The sequence below is a fragment of the Sminthopsis crassicaudata genome, chromosome 4 (assembly GCF_048593235.1).
Source record: "Sminthopsis crassicaudata isolate SCR6 chromosome 4, ASM4859323v1, whole genome shotgun sequence".
NCBI classification, from domain to species: domain Eukaryota; kingdom Metazoa; phylum Chordata; class Mammalia; order Dasyuromorphia; family Dasyuridae; genus Sminthopsis; species Sminthopsis crassicaudata.
Window position 1 is genome coordinate 257,275,230 of NC_133620.1, and position 26,148 is coordinate 257,301,377.

The 26,148-nt window shown below is 33.9% G+C and overlaps 1 protein-coding gene across 3 annotated transcripts in view; it reads right to left on the reverse strand.

Moving 5' to 3' along the window:
• PRIM2 (DNA primase subunit 2) overlaps positions 1-26,148 on the reverse strand; it is a 377,081-nt gene that overhangs the window by 137,446 nt on the left and 213,487 nt on the right. For all 3 annotated transcript variants that reach the window (XM_074310600.1, XM_074310602.1, XM_074310601.1), the window contains exon 9: positions 1,473-1,545. In XM_074310600.1, coding sequence (XP_074166701.1) covers positions 1,473-1,545 — 73 coding nt within the window. The remainder of the gene's footprint in view (positions 1-1,472; positions 1,546-26,148) is intronic.

Here is a 26,148-nt window from a genome sequence, read left to right on the forward strand (position 1 = left end):
GCATTTTGCCCACAAATGAAAAAAAAAAAAGTGCCTCTTTGAGTATAAAAACACATAAAAAAAGCATCTGACAATAAAATTAATACATACCCAGCTCAATTTCTTTACTTTAAAGGGCTATCTTTTCCTTTCAAAAAGAACTAGAGATGAAGCTACAGGTCTTTCAATCAGTGATATAAAACAGGCAAAAGCCTCACAAAGGTGTGAGACTGATGAAATAGTTGTTTCAAGAGATTAAAGGATGGACAAGTTGGAACTTGTTTGAGGTTGATAATCAATCCTATTTCTATTTTCAGGAATCTTAAAAGTAAGTATTTCATTACAGTATTTGAGGGCAACTGGTTAGAAGTGAACTCAGGTTCATTTTTATAAGTATTCATAATTTTTTTCTTATGTGGCTCCCTTCATTATGATTCAGTTTAATTCCCTATCACTTAAAACTCACTATATTTTTAGAAATAAACCTAATTAATATATGATAATTCCCAAGATATTTGTTTAATTAATTAATTATTCTGTTCCTGAGATTTATTTCTAGTTGTTTTTTTTTTTTTTTTCTTTTCTTCTTAGGGGGTAGAGTAGGATAAGAATAATTAATTCAAGGTGTATGAATGGACTTCTTCCTAGAAAGAACACATATCTATGAAGATTCTTACTGAACTCATTCATTATGTCAGAAAACCTTGCTTCCTTAGATATGAGGTGGGTTGAGTTTTTGAGGTCTTTTAGCTCTATAAATCTAAGAAATAGTCTATGTGTCTATAAAACTATTGTAGTTTGACTAAAATGCATTCTACTATAGTAGCATTCTAAAGCTATATGTTTACTATTTCTTTTTATCCAAATATATAAAATTTTTGGTTAAATTCAAATACCATTTACCTACCATATCTTAAGGAAATTTTATTTGAAGAATACCACTTAAATTGCTCTTTTCTGTTTTATTATTTATATCTATTTATTTGTTTCTATTTTTATTTATTTTATTCAGATGTGTGATTTCATTAGTACAAGAGATTCCTAATAAGGAAACTCCCACTACAAATGCAGATCAACAACTGTTTGGCAATGTAAATATAGTCTTACTAAGGTACTTAAAGATGAAGGGACTTTGCACAGGATCACAAAGAGGTATATCAAAGACTGGGTCTTGAACAATAGTCTCCTCAGTTTAAGACTATCTCTATGTACTCCTCATATATTTACATTTTTCCCTCACTATAAGAAAAACCCCACTTACCAGATATAAGAAATTTAATCATCTTGAAGACTTTTGGAAAAACATTTCTTTTTGATGGAATTACTCTAAATATATTCTTACAAAAACTAATCCTTTTATTAGAGAATTGCCTATTTTTTATATTTCCAGAACTGAGCACAATATCTAGCACATAGTAGACACTTAGCAAATGTTTATTAATTGATTGATTTATATGGAAAATGACTCAGATTCTAAAGGCTATGATACTCACAGAATCAAGTTGATCCAGTGAAATTTTCCCCATATTTGCTTGTGCATTGTAATCTTGACCAACGTAGGAATGACTAGGATAAAAACACACACACATACACACATATGAAAATATTGAGATTTTTATCTAAACTACGTAAATTGCTTCAAGTAAAAACAGAAAATTCTGGAAATGGAAATTCAAAATTATATGGTATTTCACATAAAAACCTCAGCATTAGTAATGGTCACCAATTTATAAATTTCTTAAATGGTTTATGCCCTTTAGCCCAGTATTATTATAAAGCTTATACCTCAAAGTGATTGAAGTAATTTAAGAGGTGAAGGATCCAAATGTACAAAATGCTCGTAGTATCACTTTTTCTTATTGAAAATCACCAGAAACAAAGATACCCATCATTTGGAGAAATGGTGGTATAAACTGTATCATAATAAATGTCAAAACTGTTGGTTTGAGAAAAACCTAAAAGAAAATTTGTATGAACTGATGCAGAGTGAAGTGAGTAAAATCAAGAGAATAATTCACACACTGACTGCAACGATAAAAAACAAAAACTTTGGGAAAGCTTACGCACTCCAATGAATGCAATGATCATTCTTGACTCTAGAAGACTAATGATGAAAAGTACTTCCTACCTTTTGGTAGAGAGGTGATAGATAGTAGGCACAGAATGTGCCATAAATTTTCATATATTTTCAAAGAAATCCTATGTGTGAGTTTATTTTGCCTCACTGTACTCATTGTCTGTTTAAGGGAAACTAGGTAATGCAATAGATAGTGAATCAGGCCTGAAGGCAGGAAACTAATTTTTCTGAGTTCAAATATGTAGTGAGACACTTAACAGCTTCGTGAGCTTCTGAAAGTCAATTAACTCAGTTTCCTCATCTATAAAATGAGCTGGAGAAAAAAACGGAAAACCACTCCAGAATCTTTGCAAAGAAAATGCCAAATAGGGTCATAAAAAGTCAGATACAACTGAAAACAATTGAACAACACCACTAATTTATTTATAAGAGATTGGTAGAGATGATAATGTTCTAAGGTAGAAGAGGGGGAAAATAGGGAAGGTAGTAATAATTAAGCAAAAAAAAATTAAGAAAAATGAATTAACAGATGAAAGATTAAACAATTAAACAGGGAAGAGAAAAGGAAGATCAGAAGGAATCACAATCAAGTATCTGGTACTATCACATTAAAACTGATATAGTACTTGGTAATTGCCTATACTCAATTAATTTAGAAAATTGAGGCTTACAGAGAATAAGTAGTTTATGTAAGGTGAGTTATTCAGTTAGTAGAGGTATTAAGACTCAAATGCATAATTTTTGCTGAAAAGCTTTTTTATGAAAGGACTCTTTCCACAATGTTGAAAATAAGAACAAAAATATATCATGCTTGCCCAAGAAAGGTTATTATCCATCCTATAGGAATGATAGGCTGTATATAAGAAGATGACATTTGATAGGGATAAATATAAAATCTTATTCAAAAGAAGCAACTAGAAAGATCAGGCAGCAGGAGATCTATAAAAAGGTAAAAGACAACCTTAGAGGATTTGCAGTCAACTAGCATGCAACGACTGTCCAAAAAAACCTATTGTAATCTTTGGCTGCATTAACAGAAGTATAGTAAACAATAAAGAATGGAGCAGTGTTCCTTTTGGGATGAAATATTTTTAGGAGTAAGTATAAGGCCAGGATTTATGATTTCATTACTGCAGGGGAGTCCTAGATAATGAAATTCCTTTCAGCAGGGCATCTTCTCTGCATATGGTCTTATAGTCATCAATCTGATACCTACCTGAAGGCCCAGGTGGGCAATATCAAATTAGTGAGAGTTCGCCAAAAATATTTCAAGCTAGACTGATTATTTTTATATCATTCCCCCTCTTTTTCATCCCATCTCCTTATCTTCTTCTACCTCTAGCTCTGGAAACAGTAATCAAATTGATATTACTATTCTCTGAAAAAAACATGTCAATCAATTACCCTACTCTACTCCCCAACCCTGTGACTTCCCAATCCAAAATACCCATTTCTACGTTCTTATGTATGTTGTTTTTTTTTTTTTAATTAAAATATAAGCTCCTTGAGAGTAGGAGCTGTTCTCTTATCACTTGTATTCCTGGGTTTTATCACAGTTTCTAGCACATTGTGTTAGCTGTATGTAACCTTTCCACTCCAGCACCCAACCCCACACCCACGAATCATTTCCTGAAAGGATGATTTGCCTAAAGTCACATGATCATCATGTGTCAGAGTTAGACCTTAGCTTTTCAGCTCTGGCTTGGAGGCCAGCTCTATATTTACTACACTACACCACAAAATAACCCTGACAAAATCAAGGAATTTCACCATTAACACCATGAAAATTCAAAATTATATTGTGTGAACACTGGCTGAAGGAAATGTTCAGCCTGGGAAAAGACAACATTGGGAGTTCTTTAATGGTCTTCAAATATTTCAAAGGCTTTTATGGTCAAGAAGTTTAATTTGTATTCTGGTTGGCTACAGAGTAGGGAACCAGGACCAATGTGGGAGGGAGAAAGGGAAGGAGGGAGGAAGAAAGGGAAAGAGAGGGAGGAAAGGAGAAGAAAGAAAGGGAAGAAAGGAAGGAGGGAAGGAAGGAGAGTGAGAGAAAAGGAGAGAAAGAAGGAGAAAAGAAGAGAGAGAGGGAAGGAGGGAGGGAGGGAAGAAAAGAAAGAGAAATTTACCTTAAATGTAAGGAAGAACTTCTTTAAAAATAAAAGTTTTCTGAAAATGGGACAGTTTGCCACCAGAGGTAATGAACTCCTTATTACTGAAGGTATTTAAAGTAAAAGCTAATGAGCCATTTGTCACAAATTCTGGGGAAGAAACCTATGCCTCAAGTAGAAAGAATAGATAAAATATTTCTAAGGCTCCTTCAACTGTGAAATTTTATAAGCAAAGAAGAACTAGCTAAGATTATATTTATGGGATTTTCTTCAGTAAAACTTGCCCAGTCAAGGCAAATCCACAAGTATTTATTAAATTATCTACTATGTGCCAAGCACTGTGCCAAATGCTGAGGACACAAAGAATGACAAAAACCAATTCCTGCTCTTAAAGAGTTCAGTGTAAACACTAGAAAACATGCAAAAAACTATGTACAAAATATTGGAAATAATCTCAGAGAAATTTAAAAGTTGTGAGAAAGGTTTATTGTGGCAGCATTTTAGCTGAGGCTTAAAGGAAACCATAGAAGCCAGGAGGCAGGGATGATAAGGGAGCTGTTTCAGACATGGAGGACAAGTAAAAATACAGTCATGAGTTTGAGGGTCCAATGCTAGGAACACCAAGGAGGTCAATGTCACTGGCTCATAAAGTATTTGGAAGGGTGTATATGTATAAGTGTATGTATCAAGAACAGATAAATCAATTGTTAGGTTTTCAGATTTTTAAGGCCAGACTACAGGAGACTGATTGAGATGTGAATAAAAGTGTGGGAGTAGAATAGGGGCCCTTATTTTTTTAATGTCATGGAGACCTTTGGGATTATTATGATTCATTTTCAAATGCATAATATGTAAGCCATAGGACTACAAAAGAAAAAATTATATTGAAATAAAGATGTAAATCCTCCCCTCCCTTCCATGCATGTTCACATCAATTCATTCTGGGTTGGAAGGAAAATAATTCTAGATGACAAAATTAAGGAAGTAAGTCAGACAGATATGACAGTGCATGAGGAGGCAGAATTGGTATACTGAAAAACTTAACAGAATTAAGCATTAATGAAATCCCTATTTGAAAGTTGATAAGATGGAATATAAATGCACTATTAGAAGCTACTGTGAATTCTGATCTCAAAGACTGTTTTTGGACTTGATATTGTTCTTTAGTTGTTTCAGTTGTTTCCGGCTCTTCATAACTCTTTCTGGTTTTCTTGACAAAGATATTGGACTGGTTTGCCATTTCCTTCTCCAGCTCATTTCTTCAAATAAAGCTATTGAGCCAATAGGGTTAAGTGAGCAGGGGTCACACAGCTAGTGTCTAAAGTCAGATTTGAACTAAAGAAAATGAGTATTCTTGATCCCAGGCCTGGAACTCTAACCACTGTGCTGTCTAGCAATTTGTGCTGTCTAGCTATCCCTCTGGGACACTATGATCCAGTGACATTGACCTGCTTACATTTCCTCATACATGACACATCAGCACTCTCATCTCCCAGCTTGGTGTCTTTGGACTGGCTGTCCTTCAGGCCTAGAATGCCCCACCTATTCACATTCATCTCTCAGTTTCCCAATCTTCCTTCAAGAGTCAATTCAATGCCTTCTCTTTTCAGATTATTTTTATAAATGCTAAACATTCCACTAGCCTATCCTCCTTGTAGCAGTTTATTTCTTTGTATTCTCCCACACACACGTTTAGTACAATGCCTGGTATATAGTAATGCTTAATAAATACCTACTGACTGACTGACTAACCTATTCCTACCAACCTCACTCTCAGGTCATGACACTAATCAAAGACCATATTTCAAAAGTAATTCTTAAACTCTTAAATATAAAATAAGCTTGTGATTAAACACACAAAAAAGTTAAAACTCTTATTAAGTAAAATGTACAGAATTTACAAGACCTCTGTTCTTTAGAATACATATTGCACCTTTTGTCTAATATTTCAAAGTATCATTTACCTTAGTGTCTCAATTATAATTCCATTTACTAGCAAGAGTCATCAAAAATGGCAGATAATTAACACAACTAAATCAAGGTCCTTGATCTGCTGGTGTGGCACAGATGAATCAAATCAAAAACTCTTATGGATTGTGTTCTTTATAAGCAGCATGGAACAACACTAGATTGTTCACAAATAATCTCCAAAGATAGAAAACAGGGAAGATAACTAGAAATTAGTATTATATTATCTTATACATTTTTATTACAATTGACTTAAAGGAGAATCAAATATTATCTTCATCTCACAAATAAACTGAGTAGAAAAGGAAAATTATTTGCTCAAGTTTACAAAGCCATACCTTCTCCCAGAACTTTTAATGCCTTACATCTTACATGGCTGTCAAGTAAAATAAAATAACTTGAGAGGAAAAAAAAAAATACCTTAAGGAAATAATAGCACTTGGCTTGAAGAAGATGGTGAGAAACAACTTTCCTAAATGTGCTACATGACAGGAAATTGACATGTGAAGCATAGGTATATGGTAAGAAAAAAAAAAAACATGACCTCAAATCAGTAATGTGTCAATTTTTAAAAAGGTTTGACTGTAATTGGACAAAAAAATAAGTTACATAATATTCCTACTGCCCTTAGAATAGGTTGCATGTTTTTGAGTTTCTCTTTAGAAATTCACATTAAAAAAAAAATTAGTAGAATAGAATTACAGAGAAAGGCAATGAAAAAATATAGGAATGAGTACAATTTAAATTTTTTTATTACAAACATGACAAAAAAGGTTTAAAATTCTTCATTTCTTTTATTAAGAAAAATGTAAAGAAATTCTATCTACATTTTAACTGAAAAGCAGAAAATGGAGTTTAGACAGTTAAATTATATATCTAAGAACAATTGCCAAGAAAAAGAAAAAAAGTCATTTCTAAGGGTTCTGGTGGGTCTCATTTTTTAGTAAGATGACAAGTTCCCAATGAATGATGTTGGACTATTACCATCCTAGTTTTGAACTCAACCCTTCTCTTCATACAATTTAAGATCACAGTAGCTTCTCTGGCTGCAGTGTGACATTGTTGGCTCATAATGGCCTTTGCTATCCCACCTCATCTTTTCATTCAAACTGCTACCATGAATGTGAGATTTTTTGAGCCCAATTGTAAGACTTAACATTTATTTATACATATCTTCATAGACTCTATCTAACACTGCAACCTAAGAATGTCCTACTGGAAGATATATCTGAACTCTGCCTGTGCTCCTAACTATATTATCTTGGAACATTTCACTCTTTCACTTTAGGTTTACTTATTTGTAAAATTAAGGTACTAGACTAGAAGATCTCAAAGCTATCTAAATCCTATAAGCTCATAATCTCTGGAGCTCCCTCCAAGTCCCAAAATCGTATTATATTACTAAACACATTTTTTACAGGAGGAAACCTATATAGTAAAACAAGGATGATAAAGGTTTGAATTCACAAACAAAATCCATAAATCAATCAGGATAAATTTAACTGAAAGCTATCAATTCTTTACAATATCCAAAACACACAACCCATAAGGCTGAGAGGCAGGAGACCTGAGTACAAATCCTAACTTCATACACTAAGCATGTGACCTTGGACAAATCATTTAATCCCCAAGAGCAAAAGTGTCTTCATCTATAAAATGGGAAATGGGCTAAAATAAAACAATAACCCTGAGCTCCATCTGCACACTAATATTCCATGATTACCCATATCTAACCAGTAAAAATAAGGTCTATTTTCTCTTTACGCTGGAATGTTCAAAAAGCAGGAAATGAAGATAAGCTGAGGAAAAGGACAAACCAGACCATCAAAAAAGGATATCAAGATTCAAAATAAGTCCGCATTAGCCAATAGAATTGGACATTTGGTTTTTACCTGGTAGAGTGTCAAGGGAAATTGCTAAAAGAAATTCATAACCATTATCTAGAGAAACAGACACACTTCTCTAGCAATCCTTGGTGTCTGCTTTATACAACACTGCCTCCAAATGAATGTAATTCCTTGGCTAATAAGCCGTGAAAATATATTCTTATTAAAATATCTTCACAATAAAATTATAGATCTACTCTATGAATAAAAGTATACAAATTTTTGGTTATCACTGAGAAATCTGCTCATATTAGTTTTAAGGAAGCATATTATCAAAGATCCTTTTCTGTAAAAAATACAATTCTTAATTATTTCATGATGTACCTATTAACTCAAACAAGTCCAATTAAAAAGCACCTGTCAATTATAATTTAAAGAGGAGAAGAGACTATTCATTTTCATTTGAGTTGCTTTTATGCCAGAAAAAAAAAAAAAAGAGCTCTTATTTTTTTAAGTGGGAGATATAACTCAATGTGAATACATGGGGTCCATCATATCCCATTCACTACTACAATGTAAAGTTGGATTTGCCACCATTGCTTAAAATATAGCAAGCTGACAATTTTTAACAGAAAGAAAAACTACAGGATTGAAGTGTCACTATAAAGTAAGCCTGTACTGGAAAATTCACACACTCAGTTTCCTGATAAGAAGAATTTGAAAGCCAAAATTTTGGAGTAAACTTTCATTTATCCAATATCTTACATAGCTATGAAGGTCATATCTTACACTGTCTCAGTTTTTTTATCCACAAAAATGGGTATTGATAGTTACTAATCTGAAATATCTCCAACCTTAACTAACCCCCCCCCCCTTTCAGGGATTCTCAGATGAAAAGCACTAAAAGAATAAAAACTTGGATCATTTGCAGAAACCACAAAAAAAAAAAAAAAATCAGAAAGATACTGAAAATAATAGAGCTTTGGTTCAGTGAGCATTCAATTACATTATAGTACTAGCAAAAGATTCTGAGCTATAAAATGATACAGAGTATTTCTTGCAGAAATGAAACAATTACTGTGCTATATAGACAAATAAACATGCTCACTAGCCAGACAGTGTTACATAAATGCATAAAATGCAGGAAGAATCCTATTCTAAGGAATACCATTACAACAAGAATATTTCCATGTCTCAACAGATGACCCATAATAATAATGGGTTTTTGCTCATCTAAGTTATATAAAATATTAGTAAAAAAAAAATAGTTTTGTCAGTTCCTTTTTGATCATTCAAGCAATTTGAGTTTCTAAGTACAACACACTAAGAGATCAAGGAACTGTTTTCTCAAGGAACTTACAAACTAAATAGAAAAGCTGATAAGAGGAGCACATAAATAACATTATACCCTATGTTCCTTGTAGGAAAGGACATTATCTTATTCATAGTTCTATCTCCCCACAGCATAACACATAGTAAATACTTAATAGATGTTTGTTTAAGGAATAGTAACAATTAAAATATAAATGAATGTCACTAGAGGGAGAAGACTGTTAGTGGGGTTAAGGATGGGAGGTAGGAAATGCTCACTTCTGGCTAAATAGAAAAAAAGTGTGATTTTAAATGGTGGACAATGAAGTGAAAGAAAAAAGATGTGCCAACTGAGAAAATGACATGATGAAAGATAAATACAGTAAAGCTCTCCAAGCTTGAACCCACTTTCCCTTGGAATCTCTATGGATTAGTAGGAGAGTATGGCACAGAAACTGGGGAGGGTAGTATACAGAAATAGAACCCTAAAGGGAGCATATTGACTGAAAAAAATAAAGAATTAACACTATGTTGTATTGCATCTTCTTTATTTTGTTAAACATTTCCTAATCACTTTAATTTTTTAAATTAATTTTATAATAACATTTTTGACAGTACATATGCATAGGTAATTTTTTACAGCATTATCCCTTGTACTCCCTTCTGTTCCGAATTTTTCCCCTCCTTCCCTCCATCCCCTCCCCTAGATGGCAGGCATTCCCATACATATTAAATATGTTATAGTATATCCTAGGTACAATATATATGTGCAGAACCGAATTTTGTTGTTGTTGTTGCAAAGGAAGCATTGGATTCAGAAGGTAAAAATAACCTGGGGAGAAAAACAAAGAATGCTAACAGTTTACACTCATTTCCCAGTGTTCCTGCTCTGGGTGTAGCTGATTCTGTCCATCACTGATCAATTGGAATTGGATTAGCTCTTCTCTATATTGAGGATATCCACTTCCATCAGAATACATCCTGATATAGTATTGTTGTTGAAGTGTATAATGATCTCCTAGTTCTGCTCATTTCACTCAGCATCAGTTGATGTAAATCTCTCCAAGCCTCTCTGTATTCATCCTGTTGCTCATTTCTTCCAGAACAATAATATTCCATAACATTCATATACCATAATTTACCCAACCATTCTCCAGTTGATGGGCATCCATTCATTTTTCAGTTTCTAGACACTACAAAAAAGGCTGCCACAAACATTTTGGCACATACAGGACTCTTTCCCTTCTTTAGTATTTCTTTGGGATATAAGCCCAGTAGTAGCACTGCTGGATCAAAGGGTATGCACAGTTTGATAACTTTTTGGGCATAATTCCAGATTGCTCTCCAGAATGGTTGGATTCTTTCACAACTCCACCAAAAATGCATCAGTAGTCCCAGTTTTCCCACAGCCCCTCCAACATTCATCATTATTTGTTCCTGTCATCTCAGCCAATCTGACAGGTGTGTAGTGGTATCTCAAAGTTGTCTTAATTTGCATTTCTCTGATCAATAGTGATTTGGAACACTTTCATATGAGTGGAAGTAGGTTCAATTTCATCTGAAAATTGTCTGTTCATATCCTTTGACCATTTATCAATTGAAGAATGGCTTGATTTCTTATAAATTAAAGTCAATTCTCTGTATATTTTGGAAATGAGGCCTTTATCAGAACCTTTAACTGTAAAAATATTTTTTCCCAATTTGTTATTTCCCTTCTAATCTTGTTTGCATTAGTTTTGTTTGAACAAAAACTTTCTAATTTGATGTAATCAAAATTTTCTATTTTGTAATCAATAATGATCTCTAGTTCTCCTTTGGACACAAATTCCTTCCTCCTCTACAAGTCTGAGAGGTAAGCTATCCTATGTTCCTCTAATTTATTTATGATATCGTTTTTTATGCCTAAATCATGGACCCATTTTGATCTTATCTTAGTATGTGGTGTTAAGTGTGGGTCCATGAATCACTTTAAATTTAATGTGGTTCTGCAGTTGGAAGTTTTGCTGAATAAAAGTTCGATCCCTCTGATGTACAGGACTGAATGGAAGAACTAAAGAGAGAAAGCATTAAAGTGTCCAGAAACAGAGACAAATTGTTCCATTTTAGCCCCTGAGAAGAAATTGCTTGTGAGTCGGTAGGTTAGCCTTAATCTTCTCCCCATCTCATGGGTAGTGAACTTTGCAAGGTTGGAGAATGTGGACTTCTTTTCAATATCTTAGCAACATCCCCAGAATAGTGATAGCTAGAAAAAACATTTGCCTTAGGAACTGAGAACAAATAAATAAAACACACTAATGAAAAAGTGGCTTTGAGACTCCACAAAGATCCAAGGAAGAAACTATGCATACGGTTCTTAAGGAGAACTCTAAGCTCATCATTTTCTCCTGAAAGCCACATGTCTTATAAAGACAGAGCTTACTAGAGACTTTGAGAGAAGTGTTTTATATCAATTGTTTTTACTATAATCACCTTACTAAATAACCCTTTCCAAAAGGTAATTAAATCTATTCAGCCAATTGACATCAAATGATAATCAAAAGAGAAAGAACACTGGTATGAGCTCATGAGTTACAATACTAACTAAGAACATGTCCCCCAACTCCTATGGGCTCCTAAGAATTATGAGGGGAGATATAACAAACCACTCCAACCTACCAATTCACGTGAGGGTTGGAAAAGTAGCTCCAGAGTCTGTTCAATACTTCTAAAATGTCAGTTTAGAGAAAATAGAATTTTTTTTAATTGTTAATTATTCTTTAAAGGGAAAAGGAGAAGAAAAATGGGGGGGGGGGAAATTAACATGACTAGTGCTTGAGAAATGCAAATTAAAACAACACAGAGGAATCACATCACATCACACCTATCAGATTGTCATGGTCATCAAAAAAGAAAAATGACAGATACTGGAAGACCTATTGGAAAAAATTATATTAATGCACTGTTGGTGAAGCTGTGAACTGGTCTAGCTATTCTGGAAAGGAATTTGGAATTATAGCATTAGCATATTCATTGATCCAGCAATACTATTACTTTACATACCATACTATTTATATCAGCTCTTTTTACAGTGGCAAAACTGAAGGAATGCCCATCAACTGAGGAATGGCTGAACAAAAGTATGAATGGGATAGAATACTTTTGTCCTATAAAAAAATTATGGTAGGGAATGCTTTCAGAGAAACCTGAGAAGATTTTCATAAACTGATTCAAAGTGAATTGAGCAGAACCAGGAAAACACTTTATATAACAACAGTATTTTAAAGATAAACAACTCTAAAATACTGATCAATACAATGACTGACCACAAGTAAAAAATACTCAAATTACCCACTTCCTGAAATAGATAAGATTCACAGCATAAAGTGAAACATTTTTTGGACATGGCCAATGTGGAAGTTTGTTTTGCATGACTAAACATGTTTATAACGGAGGTTGTATTTTTCTTGCTTTCTCAATTGGAGGAAATACAAGAGGGAGCCAAAAAGCAAGTAGATGGAGATTATGCAGATGTGAAAATAAAACTTAACTGGTAGGGGGAGTGGTGGGTAAAAGAGGGTAATTAGAGACTAGAGGCCCTAGAGCTGAAAGACAAAAATGAAGAAATTGCTAAGGCCAAGAGAATGAACAGGTTAAAGTGGGAGAACATCTAAATCATAATGTCTGAATAGCCGTATAACCTAAATAGAAACATTAGGCAACATTTCTGGAAGGAAGAGATGAAAATGAGAAAAAAAAAAAAAAGAAAAAAGAAAAAGAGAAGTGGATTGAATTAAAGTTTGTTAAGATTAAAAAAAAAAAAAAAAAAAAAAAAAAAAACCCAAACAGGAGTATATGAAATTTTAAATTCTGTGTGTGCATATATGTGCAAAGTATAATCAAGATTTATTATCAAAAAAAAAAATTAGTCTGCCACGTTTCTTGAAATAGGATTTTACATAGAATATAATTTAATGAGAAAACAAAATGTGGCAATTAACCATCAAACTGTTTGCAGCTATAATGAAAAGTGTTATTTTGCCTAAATTGATATTTTTTAAATACTAAAAATAAAAAGGAGTCTAGCCTACAGAAAGAACTTCAATACTAAAATATAGTACCTTCCTTAAGTGTAGTTAATTCCATCAATAATACAACTCATAGACATCACACAGAGACCAATCTTTTGCATATTACATTCTCATAGCTTAGTTAAGTTGGTCCTCAGAAACCAAATATGGTATCTGTCAAAGGATCTTTTAGATTTTCTAGCCTGACAGAACCTTCAAGAGGCTGGACTAAACTTCAAAACAGCCAGGTTACCCCCCAAAGATGAGGTATTCACTTAGAAATTCAACTGGAGTAACAGTCTAATTGACCCTTAAAACATTTACAAACCATTGTTACTACTATACCATTTGTCATACACTAACATATTGAAACTTTTTTTTAAACTTATCAAAAAAATTCAGTAACAAAATTTTAATATCAAAAGGAAGTCAAACATTTTCTGTAAAAATTCTGAGAAGGGGTTATCTGTTCATGGGCTAAAAGAAAGGCCACTGTAGAGGAAACATATAGATAAGAATTCAAATTCTAACTATTCTACTTACTGCCAGAGTACCCTTCAAAAAGTCCTTTTACTTTTCTGAGTTTTGGTTTTCTTGTTGGCAAAACGAGGAAACTAAACTATGTAATCTCTGAATTTCCTTCTAATTCTAAGTATCCTATCCCTATGATGTCAATGAGAATTCACTACTTCTGGACAAAGTCTATCCGAGGTACAGGGCTTATATTAGAAGTCCATTTTTAAAATTTTATTTAAAATGTTTATTATATAGCAAGGAGTAAAATGTGGTTAGTTCAAAGGGGAATTTTTCCTAAGAATTTAAATTTTCAATTAATACAAAGTTGTCATGCTAACAAAATTTCAATTATTAAAAAAAAAAAAAAAGAATAGGTGAAAAAGCAAAGTCTGTTAAAATATCAACAAAACAAAACAACAAAAACACCCATACCTAATTCAAGATCATCCTACTTTAAAATCTAATTAAATCAAATTAGTTTTTGAGAAAAAGATAAAAAGATAAATTAATTCACACAAAGAACAAAATAAAGAGCTTCCTCTTTCTGATCTGAAAACAAGCGAAAGGCAGTTGATGGCACAGGGACAGAATCCTGGACCTGGGGTCAATCAGGAAGACCTGAGTTCAAATTTGACTTCCAAATACTTATTAATTATTCAACTCGAGCAAGTCATTTAAATTCTGTCTACTTCAGTTTCCTCATATGTAAAATAGAAATAATAATAGCACCTACCTCCCAAGGTTGTGAGGATCAAATGAGATAATATTTATAAAGAATTTTGCATAGTATTAGGCACATAATCAGTCCTATATAAATGCTTATTTCTTGCCCATTCTCCAGATAAGTACCTAGACTTGGCTCTAATTGAAATGACCAGAATTTGAGCTTGATACACCAAGAACATCAATACAAGTATTTAATTACTCAATAGGAAGACAGAAACCAAGACCTGAAAATAAAAGTAGAAATTATATGAAAGTGTATTTGTGGGTCTTACAGCAAAATAAGTTGGTTTAAAAAAAATCCATTCATGCAGAGTTATTGATGCTTAGCAGAGGGCAGATTTAATCATTCTTCTAACAAATCTTACTACCATTATACACAAATGTCATAAAAAAAAACTTTTAAAGCAAAAGAATGAAACTTAACTTGGGCAATACTGATTACTTTTCCAATCATTTTCCACTTTTCCAACTACTGACAAGGATAGGGATTTTCAGTCCCTTCTTCCTTCCCAATCAACAATCACAATGATATCCAGACAGCTTGAGAGATAACCACAATCCATTTCCAATCCATTTGCATAGCTATTTCCATATTTCTGAATAACAAAGACAACAATCTTATCCTTTATATAGACTTAAATGTGGTATCTTTTAATTTTTTTTCCTTAAACAATTCTAGGTTCTTTCTCCAGATTTCTATTATTTCATTTCTGTATGTCCAGTGTATAGCACATACTCCAGATATTTAATTGTCTTTAATAGAAGTGAAATAATTTTTTTCCCAAAATGTCACATAAAGATTTAGCATTACCTCAGTAGGGCACCATTTCCTGAAGATTTCAAACAACATGGCAAGAAACTAAAGTAAGATAAGTGCTGGCATTGAAATCTGTCTGTTAGGAAGAATAAAATTAATAACAATCCTTTAGCATCAAAATTGAAGTACTGTATTTCACTCCTTAATGAATAGGTTGTTAGAAAGATGGGAGGTACAAAATTCATTTATTTTGAATCTACAGACATTCACTAAACATTGCCATGTGCACATGTTTATATAAAATGTTAATAACTGATTGATTGTAAGGCATTGATCTGGGTGTTGGGGAATCGCAGAGGCAAAAATGGTATAGTGTCTATATTTTCTCAAAGAACTTACATTCTACTGGATTAATACATACAGAAGTGGTAGCATTATACGAACATTTCTGAATATATATTATTTTGTCTTGAAGTGGCACAATTTAGAGTGATTATATATCATGTCATATTTTTTGTTTCTCTTGAGATAATTTTTTTCTTATTTTGGTTTTTAGGGGGGATGAGAGAAGGATGATGATGATTATTATTGTTAATATGATAACAGCATTTACATAACACCTACTTTATTCTAAGCACTGTTGTAATGTTCTGGAAGTCCTCCAAATGAGCCTTAACTTCAGCAGAATAATCACAAGAAGAATTAGGAATAAAATCCAAAGTTTTTATTATTTCCTTCACCTGGGGCCAAGCAAGCTTTCTGGGGGACCTTCAGAAGGGCCCTGGTTTCAATGGAGGAATGCAGGAGACTGGAGAGCCACCAAGAGGGTCTTTATCTTCAAGTCTGTCCTCTAGCCTCCAGTCTTCTGTCTTCTCTATCTCCAAATCTGTCTCCCTTCTAGATCTCTTAACTCATATATTCTATTATAAGTATATCATCATAGGTGTCAATCTTATAGAATAGGTGTCAACTTGTAGAACTATACCAAGTACTAAGAAAATGTAAACTAGAGAATCATCTCAATTCCACCAAGTTAACACCTTGCAAGATTACTTTTTCAAATACACTTGGCCCTCTATACACTGTACTAATAAATGCTTTACAAATATATTTACAACAACCCTAGGAGGTAGATGTTAGAATACAGCGGAGCCACCTGACAGTGGTTGCTGAAGATCCAACTTAGAATAGATCTTCTCTTTTGAAAGGATGATACAAGGAGACTGAGAGGCAGTTGTTCTCTGACCTCTCTGACTGAGAGGCCCTTGTATTGTCTGACCTCTCTCCTCTTCCTTCTGCCTCCAATTTATCGAATCCCCAGTCTGCAACACCTGTGTCAGCAAAGGCTGCCCTGCAACTCTTTCAGATGCTATGATTCACACTATGGAGGCTCTCAGAGAATTGACCTGTCCCTTAACAGGTAGATGCTATTATTATTCCTATTTTACAATTTAGTAAACTGATAAAGACAGAGGTTAAGTAATTTATCAAAGGTCACACAACTGGTAAGTATATGAAGTCAAATTTAAACTCAAATCTTCCCAATTCCAAATCCAGAATTCAATCCACTGTAGCACTTAAATAGGTCGTGGACATGGTGACTCTTGTATGAAATGGGAGAAGAGAAGGAGTTTATTCATTCTTTTAAATACTAAAATATTTTAATACTTTAAAAATATTTTAAATATTCTTGTGAAGCTAAGGATAATGAAGAGACAATCCAATGACCTGTCATTCTTTCTGCTTTCAAGGAGAAACGAATGGATAAAATAATAAATGAAAGCATTTAAGTATTTATTACTTTCCAGATATTATGCTAAATAAACAAGATATATATAAACACAAAAGCAAAATACTCCTTGAACTTAAGAAATCTGCATTCTAACAAATAATACAAATAAGACAGTAAGGACTAATGAGCGATAAAATCCTTTATAAGGTAGTATATAAGTTGACAGGAATCACTGGGCATTTGATTGATAGACACCATTTCAGGTATGATAGCATTGATTTTGTAAAATATTCCTAAGTTAGAAGTAGTAAAAAGGGGTTGAGGGAGAACTCACATGTCAGCATGTCATGAAGATGGGGAAAGAACAGTACAGTCAGTGAGGCTGGGTCTTGCTAGATATTAAGAACAAATGCACCAAAAGATGCACAGTGCCCCAGGGTAAAAGTTAGAGTGATAAGCCCAAGACTGCAGGTGACATGAAGATGACCAGAGAGCAGATAAAGCTGAATTCTTTGCCAGGCTTAATGATAAATATTGATAAAACAAAATATAATAGAGGTCTTCTAAAGAAGAAGACTACTACTGTTTAATGCAGAAGTATTCAGTCTACAATTAACACAGCATAGTTAGGGACCCTTGCTAAAATTTTTTGCCTGGAGTGAAGAACTTAAAACTTCCACTGCTATTCTATGAACAAAGTTCCATGGAGCTCTGATTGGCTGAGATAAATAAATAAATAAGCCTTAAAAGTAGAGACTTGGAAAATGTTTTAGAGAAAGGACATAACGTATGCAAAATATTTTGCAATCCTCTATTTTGCAAATCTCACTTCTTGTTTTTCAGTCTTTTTTTCACCCTGCTCAACTCTGTATGACTCTATTAGGGGTTTTGTTGGGAAAGACACTGGAATGAGTTACCATTTCTTTCTCCAGTTCATTTTATAGATGAGCAAACTAAAGCAAATAGGATTAAGTTACTTATCCAGGATCACACAGCTTGTAAGGTCCAAATTTGAACTTGGGAAGAAGAGTTTTCCTGACTCTTGGTCAGGCATTCTATCCACTGAGCCACCACGAAGCCCTCATTAGTCTTTAGCTCTTGAATATTTTTATGAAAAGCAAATGCAATGGGGACACATTATTGGAAGGAATACCATTATTGGAAGATTACCGTTTTTTCTCCAGAATCCTTTTCTCAGGATCTTTATGCTTGAAAAACTTTATACAATTTATTCTCCTGGAAAGCTCAGACCCACCCATATTTTTAAAATTGGCATGAACACAAAGACAGTGAAGGAAAAACAGAAGTGTCACCAAAAATTTGGTAAGAGAGCGGGAGGAGAAAAGATAAGAGAAACAGAATTAAGAAACTACATTTTAGGGGCAGCTAGTTGTGGATAGAGCATCAGCCCTGAAGTCAGGAGGATCAAAGTTCAAATCTGATCTCAGATGCTTAACACATCTCAGCTGTGTGACCCCTAGTAAGTCATTTCATCCCAATTGCCTCAGGGGGAAAAATATTTTGCACTACTTAAAAAAGTAGACTGGTACAACTTTCCAAATGAACTGCAATTTCTTATGCCATCCTATAAAATACATAATATGTTCCTCTATAACCTCATCAACTACTGCTGTGTGAAAGAGTAGCACTAATGGAAAAACAATTGCTAGGAGAAGGAAACAAATGTTTCTGTACATTAACCATACATCTTTGGCCGCAATCACAATTTTACATACTTAAGGAGTAAAAAATACACCAAAGCATACCATTCTTTTCTTTTGCACACTCACATGCATGTATACACACATGCATGTATGCACTATTTTTATAATTTTATCTAATGCATTTTTTAGTTTCACTATTTATGTATATGTGTGCACATAAATTTTTTCACAATGATGCTACGCAGACTTTTTGAAAGCCCAATTCTTGCAGTAAGGATTTGTTGGCTGTGCTGGAAATCAAGGAAGCTGGTATTACAATATATCATTTACTGCTGTGAAAGATATCACACAAAAATGCACTCTACAGCTGTCACTACTGTAATTGAAATAAGTTTCTTTTTGCTGTTAAATCCCTAGTAAATGGCACCCAACCTGCATTAGCCCCAGTGATTTTCCCTGCCGTGATTCCAATGAGAACTCAATCAGTGGTTCTATGTTTTCAATCAAATGGAACTTCTTTTTTCAGAAATTGTAAAGTGTATTAATTTAGAAAAACACACCACCACCACAGACTACCATCAGATATAGTACAGTATAACAATATGAATTAGGCACATAATTGGGCAAGAATTTTATAACCCCCAAGGTGCATGTAACCAATAAAATCAGGAGACTTTGGGTCATCTACCAGTTTCATGCATTTTTATTTCAAGTAATATATTCTGGCTGATGAAGGAAATAACAAACCACTCTTGCATCTTTACCAAGAAAACTTCAAAAAAGGGGTCACAATGACTAGACATGACTGTATAGCTGAATAGCAACCACAAAATATATTTTGTATGTCTGCTATTTCTAATTATTTTAGGGGAAGTCACTCTTCTCTAAGCAATTAACATTTTTCTTTTTATTGTGATTCTCAGATATTCTTAACCAAGGGTTCTTAATTTTTTTTTTTTTTTTTGTGGCATGGCGCCCACTGAAAGTCCAGTGAAATGTCTTCTCAAAATAGTATTTTTAAGATTTATAAATTTTTTAAAAATTCAGAAATTACATCAAAATATAATTGTCAAAATATTTTTAAAAACAAGTTCATAGAACCCAGGTTAAGAACTTCTGAAATACAACGAATTTTAACAAAGTTAGAAACAGTTCCATCTTTTCCTCTAAAATATCTACAGTTAACCATTCTTTTCAAGAATAATTTTCATGGTAACATACAACCTCTAATAAATATGCCTATTATCATGGTGAACTTTCTACATTCCTTGATTGTATATTTTATATTTGAGAAAAACAAACTGATGCTGGACACATTATTACTATGAGTAATAGACAGTCTCTCTAAAAGGAAAGTATCATAGTAAGGAAGCCTAATAGTGAGGGAAGAAAAATTTAGTATAGGAAGAAAATCATCTAGCATTGAACAGATTAATACAGGGGGAAAAAACCAACAACAACAACAACAACAACAACAACAAAAAAAAAAAAAAAACAGGCAAGCTCCAGACAAAGCTGGATTGACAAAGAGCTGAGCACTTGGCCTTGAGTAAGCATCAACATAAAACTGCTATAGTGAACCTAACACCAACCTATTCCCCCACATTCTCCTGGTCTCCAGGTGACACTCTCAAAATGATAATGATTTCCAATGAGATCCAAAAATACACTTTGGGGGAAAAGAGGGGAAATGCAGTACACAGAAAATGTAAAGAAATTCTGATAAAGGCAGACTAGCTCTTATCTCACTTAATTTGTCTTACACTCCTTTTGATTAATCTGTTAGACAACAATTAAAATGCAGGAAATTCTTCCCCTTCTAACAACTGTGGATGCCAATCCACAAATGAAAGCATGATGCAGTACTAGACTTAGAGTCAGTAAAGTTCAAATCTCAACTCCCTGTACATGACACCGAGAAAGTTACATCTCTGGGATTCAATTTCCTGATATATATATATTTTTTTAAAAAATTAAAGCATTAAACTGGAGAATTTTTAACAACCCTTTTAAAGATCTTACAGACAAGTCCAATTGCATGCTGTACAATAAACAATAAGAAGTCTTCACCTACTTGGTTTTTTCCTGAATATAAGCTTGAAGGCAAGCAATGTTTCATTTTTGCCTTTGTACCACATATGCCTAGTCCCAATATAGCATCCTCCATATAGTAGGCATTTTTAATAGATATTTCTTGGCTTGTGTGGCTGTGAATCTCATTTGGAAAGTTGTTATAGTATTCTTGGGTTTATTAAAAAATCAAAGTCCTTTTAATTATTTCCATCAAGATCGTCACTAGCATTTGTATAATGTTTTAAAATTTGCAAAAGGCTTTACAAATATTATTTCACAACTACCTTGGGAGACAAAGTTCTATTATGATAACTATTTTACAGATGAGGAAACTGGAACAAGCAGAGTTTAAGTGATTTATCCAAGATGACACAGTAAGTAAGTATTTGAGATGACATATGAACTCAGGTCTTCCTGACTCCAGGTCCAGGTCCACTCTATTCCACCATCTGCACCACTGTCTTCTGCAAACAGGAGCATGTGGAGGACTTCATCATCTAAGGCAAATTTTTTTCCCACTTTAAAGCCTTTGCAGAACATCCTCCAAGACAAAGGTAAACATACAGACCAGTCTAGCTCTTCCTATTATTACATGCCTCACTTGATACTGAAGATAAGTGGGCCATTAAAGAAAATTCTCTCTGCTATTCTGCCACATAATCTTATATAATCTACATGTATTCATATATTCATTCAAATATTAATTGTTGAAGAATAGGCTTATATTTTTCCCTTCAGATTCTTCCTCAAAATTATCTCTAGCAATTGGTACCTCACCCAGAAAGACCTTTTCAACCTTCTGGGCCTTAAAACAGGTAAAGCAACCTTATCTCCTGGCATGGATCCCATTTTCCCTCTGCTCCAGACTATTATAAGGTAGACAGCTGAGGGCCTCACATGACACAAGGTCACCATTTGTCATGAAATTAATCCCAAGAGAGGACCTTGAATAGTCCAATTACATCTCCCTTAACAGAATTTTCTCCAATCAATAATATATGCCTGAATTCATTCTTCTGTGGTAAGCATGCTTCCATCCTCTTAAATGTGTATCATCTCAGTGACTCTAAATTTCCACTTACCAATGTAGAAACCCTGTATTCCCTCCCCAATTCACTGTTCCTTCAAACCCCTCAACTCTCCTCATGATATCCTCACTCCAGTATTATTCCAGATCTGACTATATCTTCCATTGTTCCCTCTGGCTCACCTATGATATAATTTTAAGACTTCCCTTAATCTTAAAGTCTTCCTTTCTCACTTTTTCTATCTTCAGGTCTTCATTGAAGTCACTTGATAAAACCATTTCCCTCATTACTCTTAATCCCCTTGGATACTTCCAAACTATATCTACCCACTTATCTAAGCAACCATTTGCCTCCTTTGAGGTCTATGCTATCACCCATATAGAACACAGTCACTATAATTTATAGATCCCTTTCCTCCACTAAGATATTCTTCTCTTAACTGACCCTAATTTATAAGAAATCAAACCATTCTCCAATTGATAAATGGTCAAAGGATATGAACAGACAATTCTCAGATGATGAAATTGAAACTATATCCACTCATATGAAAAAGTGTTCCAAATCACTATTGATCAGAGAAATGAAAATTAAGACAACTCTGAGAAACCACTACACACCTGTCAGATTGGCTAAGATGACAGGAACAAATAATGATGAATGTTGGAGGGGATGTGGGAAAACTGGGACACTGATACATTGTTGGTGGAGTTGTGAAAGAATCCAGCCATTCTGGAGAGCAATTTGGAACTATGCCCAAAAAGTTATCAAACTGTGTATACCCTTTGACCCAGCATTGCTGTTATTGGGCTTATATCCCAAAGAAATACTAAAGAGCGGAAAGGGACCTGTATGTGCCAAAATGTTTGTGGCAGCTCTTTTTGTAGTAGCTAGAAACTGGAAGATGAATGGATGTCCATCAACTGGAGAATGGTTGGGTAAATTATGGTATATGAAGGTTATGGAATATTATTGCTCTGTTAGAAATGACCAGCAGGAGGAATACAGAGAGGCTTGGAGAGACTTACATCAACTGATGCTGAGTGAAATGAATAGAACCAGAAGATCGCTGTACACTTCAATGATGTATGAAGATGTATTCTGATGGAAGTGGATATCTTCAACATAAAGAAGATCCAACTCACTTCCAGTTGATCAATGATGGACAGAAATAACTACACCCAGAGAAGGAACACTGGGAAGTGAATGTAAATTGTTAGCACTACTGACTATCTACCCAGGTTACTTATACCTTCGGAAGCTAATAATTAATGTGCAACAAGAAAATGGTATTTACACACATATATTGTATCTAGGTTATATTGTAACACATGTAAAATGTATGGGATTACCTGCCATCGGGGGGAGGGAGTGGAGGGAGGGAGGGGATAATTTGGAAAAATGAACACAAGGGATAATATTATTTTAAAAAATTACTCATGCATATATACTGTGGAAAAAAATTCTAAATAAAATAAAAATAAATAAAAAAATAAATAAATATAGATATTCTTCTCTTTCCCTCAGTAAGTTCAATGCTTGATTCACAATCTTTCTCCCCCTCATCTCCCTGCTCTATTATTAGAAAACTTCGACATATACAGATGTTCCTTTACATTTGTAAAAATTCCCATTTTCTACATCTACTAAATTCATATAACCTGTTCCTCCATTCCTTCTTATACTTACATACAGAGAAGACCCCACATTTATTTGATCCTGAAAGCATTTAGGATCACACTCATCCATAGAAGACCCCACACTTATTTGATCCTGAAAGCATTTAGGATCACACTCAACCATTTTCTTATTTAAGAGTTCTGAATCTGATCATATTAAAAAAAAAATTCCATCTTTCCCTATACTTTCTAAAAGTCAATATTATGCTACATTCTCACCATGACCTTCATACTCTCCCCCTCTGTTCTCTCCTTCCCTTCTCTATCTTGACCTCTCAACTGTACACTATCCTTAGCTCTGCACTATCCTTGGTCCCTTTTCCTATCATCTATCATATCTTGCCCAAAAATCAATCTTGGATTACTTCTACTATCTACCTCATTTGCTCCTATTCATGTTTGCTGAACAGACTTGGAGGAAAACCACAAAACTGTGTTGTTACCAAAAATTTCTATTATCTAATCTCAATTCTACTCAGCTTGCTATTCCATTTTCCACAAAGACTATTCCAATCATTCTCATCTCTCCTAAAATCTTCAAGTAGGAGGATGTCTAAGCAGATTATGAAGTATGAGTATAAGCCCCTTCCAGCTGAGGACCTCAGCTCATACACCACTGACAAACCTGAAGTCATTCTGACATATTCTCTATCATCACATCTTTGCCTCAGGTTTCAGATGAAGGGGTAGTCCTTCTCCTTGACAAAATATGCACCCTTGATCACATATATATCCATCTTCTCTAGCAGATTTCCACAACTATCATTCCCAGAGTACCTTCAATCTCACCTTATCTACTGCTTCCCTGCTTCCTCCAAAAATATCCATGTCTCTTCTTTAAAAACCCTCACTTGCTCCCACCATGCCCACTAGAAATGTCCTGTATCTCTACCTCTGCCTTTTATAACTAAACTGAGAAAGTTCTTAGTTTCCCAGGTTTCATTCCGGATTTAGCTCAAATCTCAACTTCTGAAGGAACTCTTTCCTAGTGCTTATCTTCCATCTGCCATGTACATACTTAGTACTCATTTATTTATTTCACGTTGTCCCTCCTCCTTGAGGACAAAGACTAATTTTTTTAACCTTGATTTGTATAACCTGAGCACTTAAAACATCATTTATTCTATAACATCAGTAAGAACTAAATGACTGATAGAATACCAAATCAAATGGTCTTTTCCTCTTCTTTATCATTTAAAAAAAAACTAATTTACCAAACTCCAAAAAAAAAAAAAAAAAAAAAAAAAACTCAAAAAACACTCACATTTCTAAATACAAAGAACAGAAAAAGGATGATTATATGTCAAAATGTAAATCTCTAACCTACATACAATTGGCTTTTTTCTAAAAAGTTTACATTCAACAAATTACTTTTAAAGTTATTGTATTTCTTTCTGAACTTTCTTCTATTCTCTTTTGTGCACTTAAAACAATACTTCCACGACATAATTTTCTTTCTTTTTGGGAGGTAAGGAGATGTGTTTTTTTTGGTTCTCTTTTCCTCCACAAACCCCAGATTCCATTAAAAAAAAAAAAAAAAAGTAAGCATAATCCTTATTAAATGAAGTATATCATTAATCAAGCAAAATAAACCCACCCACACATTTGCCTTTCTTAAATTAATTAGGTCTAATTCTGAATCTTTTAATTACCCTGCTGGTTACAGGAGGTAGGGGACATGATTTCTCATTGAGGCCTCTGGAGTTATGAATTGTCATTACATTGAACAGAGTTCTTAAGCCTTTCCACAGTATTTTTCCATTACAGAGCTGTTTTTATTTTGTAAATTGTTCTACTGGTTCTTCTCAATTCATCTTGAATCAATTGATACATGTCTTTCAAGTACCTTTGAAATTGCCCTTTTCATCGTTTCTTATATTAATATTCCATTACATTCATATACCATAATTTGTTCAACCACTCCCCAATTAATAGTCATTCCCTTTAAGTTCTATAATAAAAAGAGTTGCTATAAATATGTTTTTTACAAATAGATCTTTTGATTTTCTTTGATCTCTTCAGGTTATATACCTAATAGTAGCATAACTAAATCAAAGAGTATTCACAATATAGTCATATTTGAGGCATAGTTCTATATTCAAATGCTTTTTTATAATTTAAATGAATAATAAACACAGCTTTTGAATCCTTAACACTTTAAATCAATTGTGTAACAATGTTGTCTACTCATGGCTCTCTTCAACAATGAGATGAAGCAAATCAGTTCCATTTGTTCAATAATGAAGAGAACCAGCTACACCAAGTGAAAATGAAGAGGGGACCCTGCAACTCTCAAAATCCTTGAAGAAGAAAATCTCCTTCAACTCTGCCTCAGTCAGGGACTTTGTCTCAGGGACAAAAAGTTTCCTTATTATCTGGATAGGGTTGGCTCAGTCCTAAAACTCATTGAATTCAATTTAAATTCTAGCCCTAGCTGAAACCCAGCAAGAGCCAACCTGGGACTCCACCCATGAGCCCCCTTCAGCTTGTAGCCAAAGCCCCCTATTATAAAAGAGCCAAACTAAAATCCTGTTTACAGTGGTTCCAAACATACCATGCTATGCCATGCGAGGCTATGCCATACTATGCTAAGGACCTCTGTTCACTGGAATACTCTTTCTAGTGTTATCCTCTCCTTATTCTCACCTATTTCTCCAA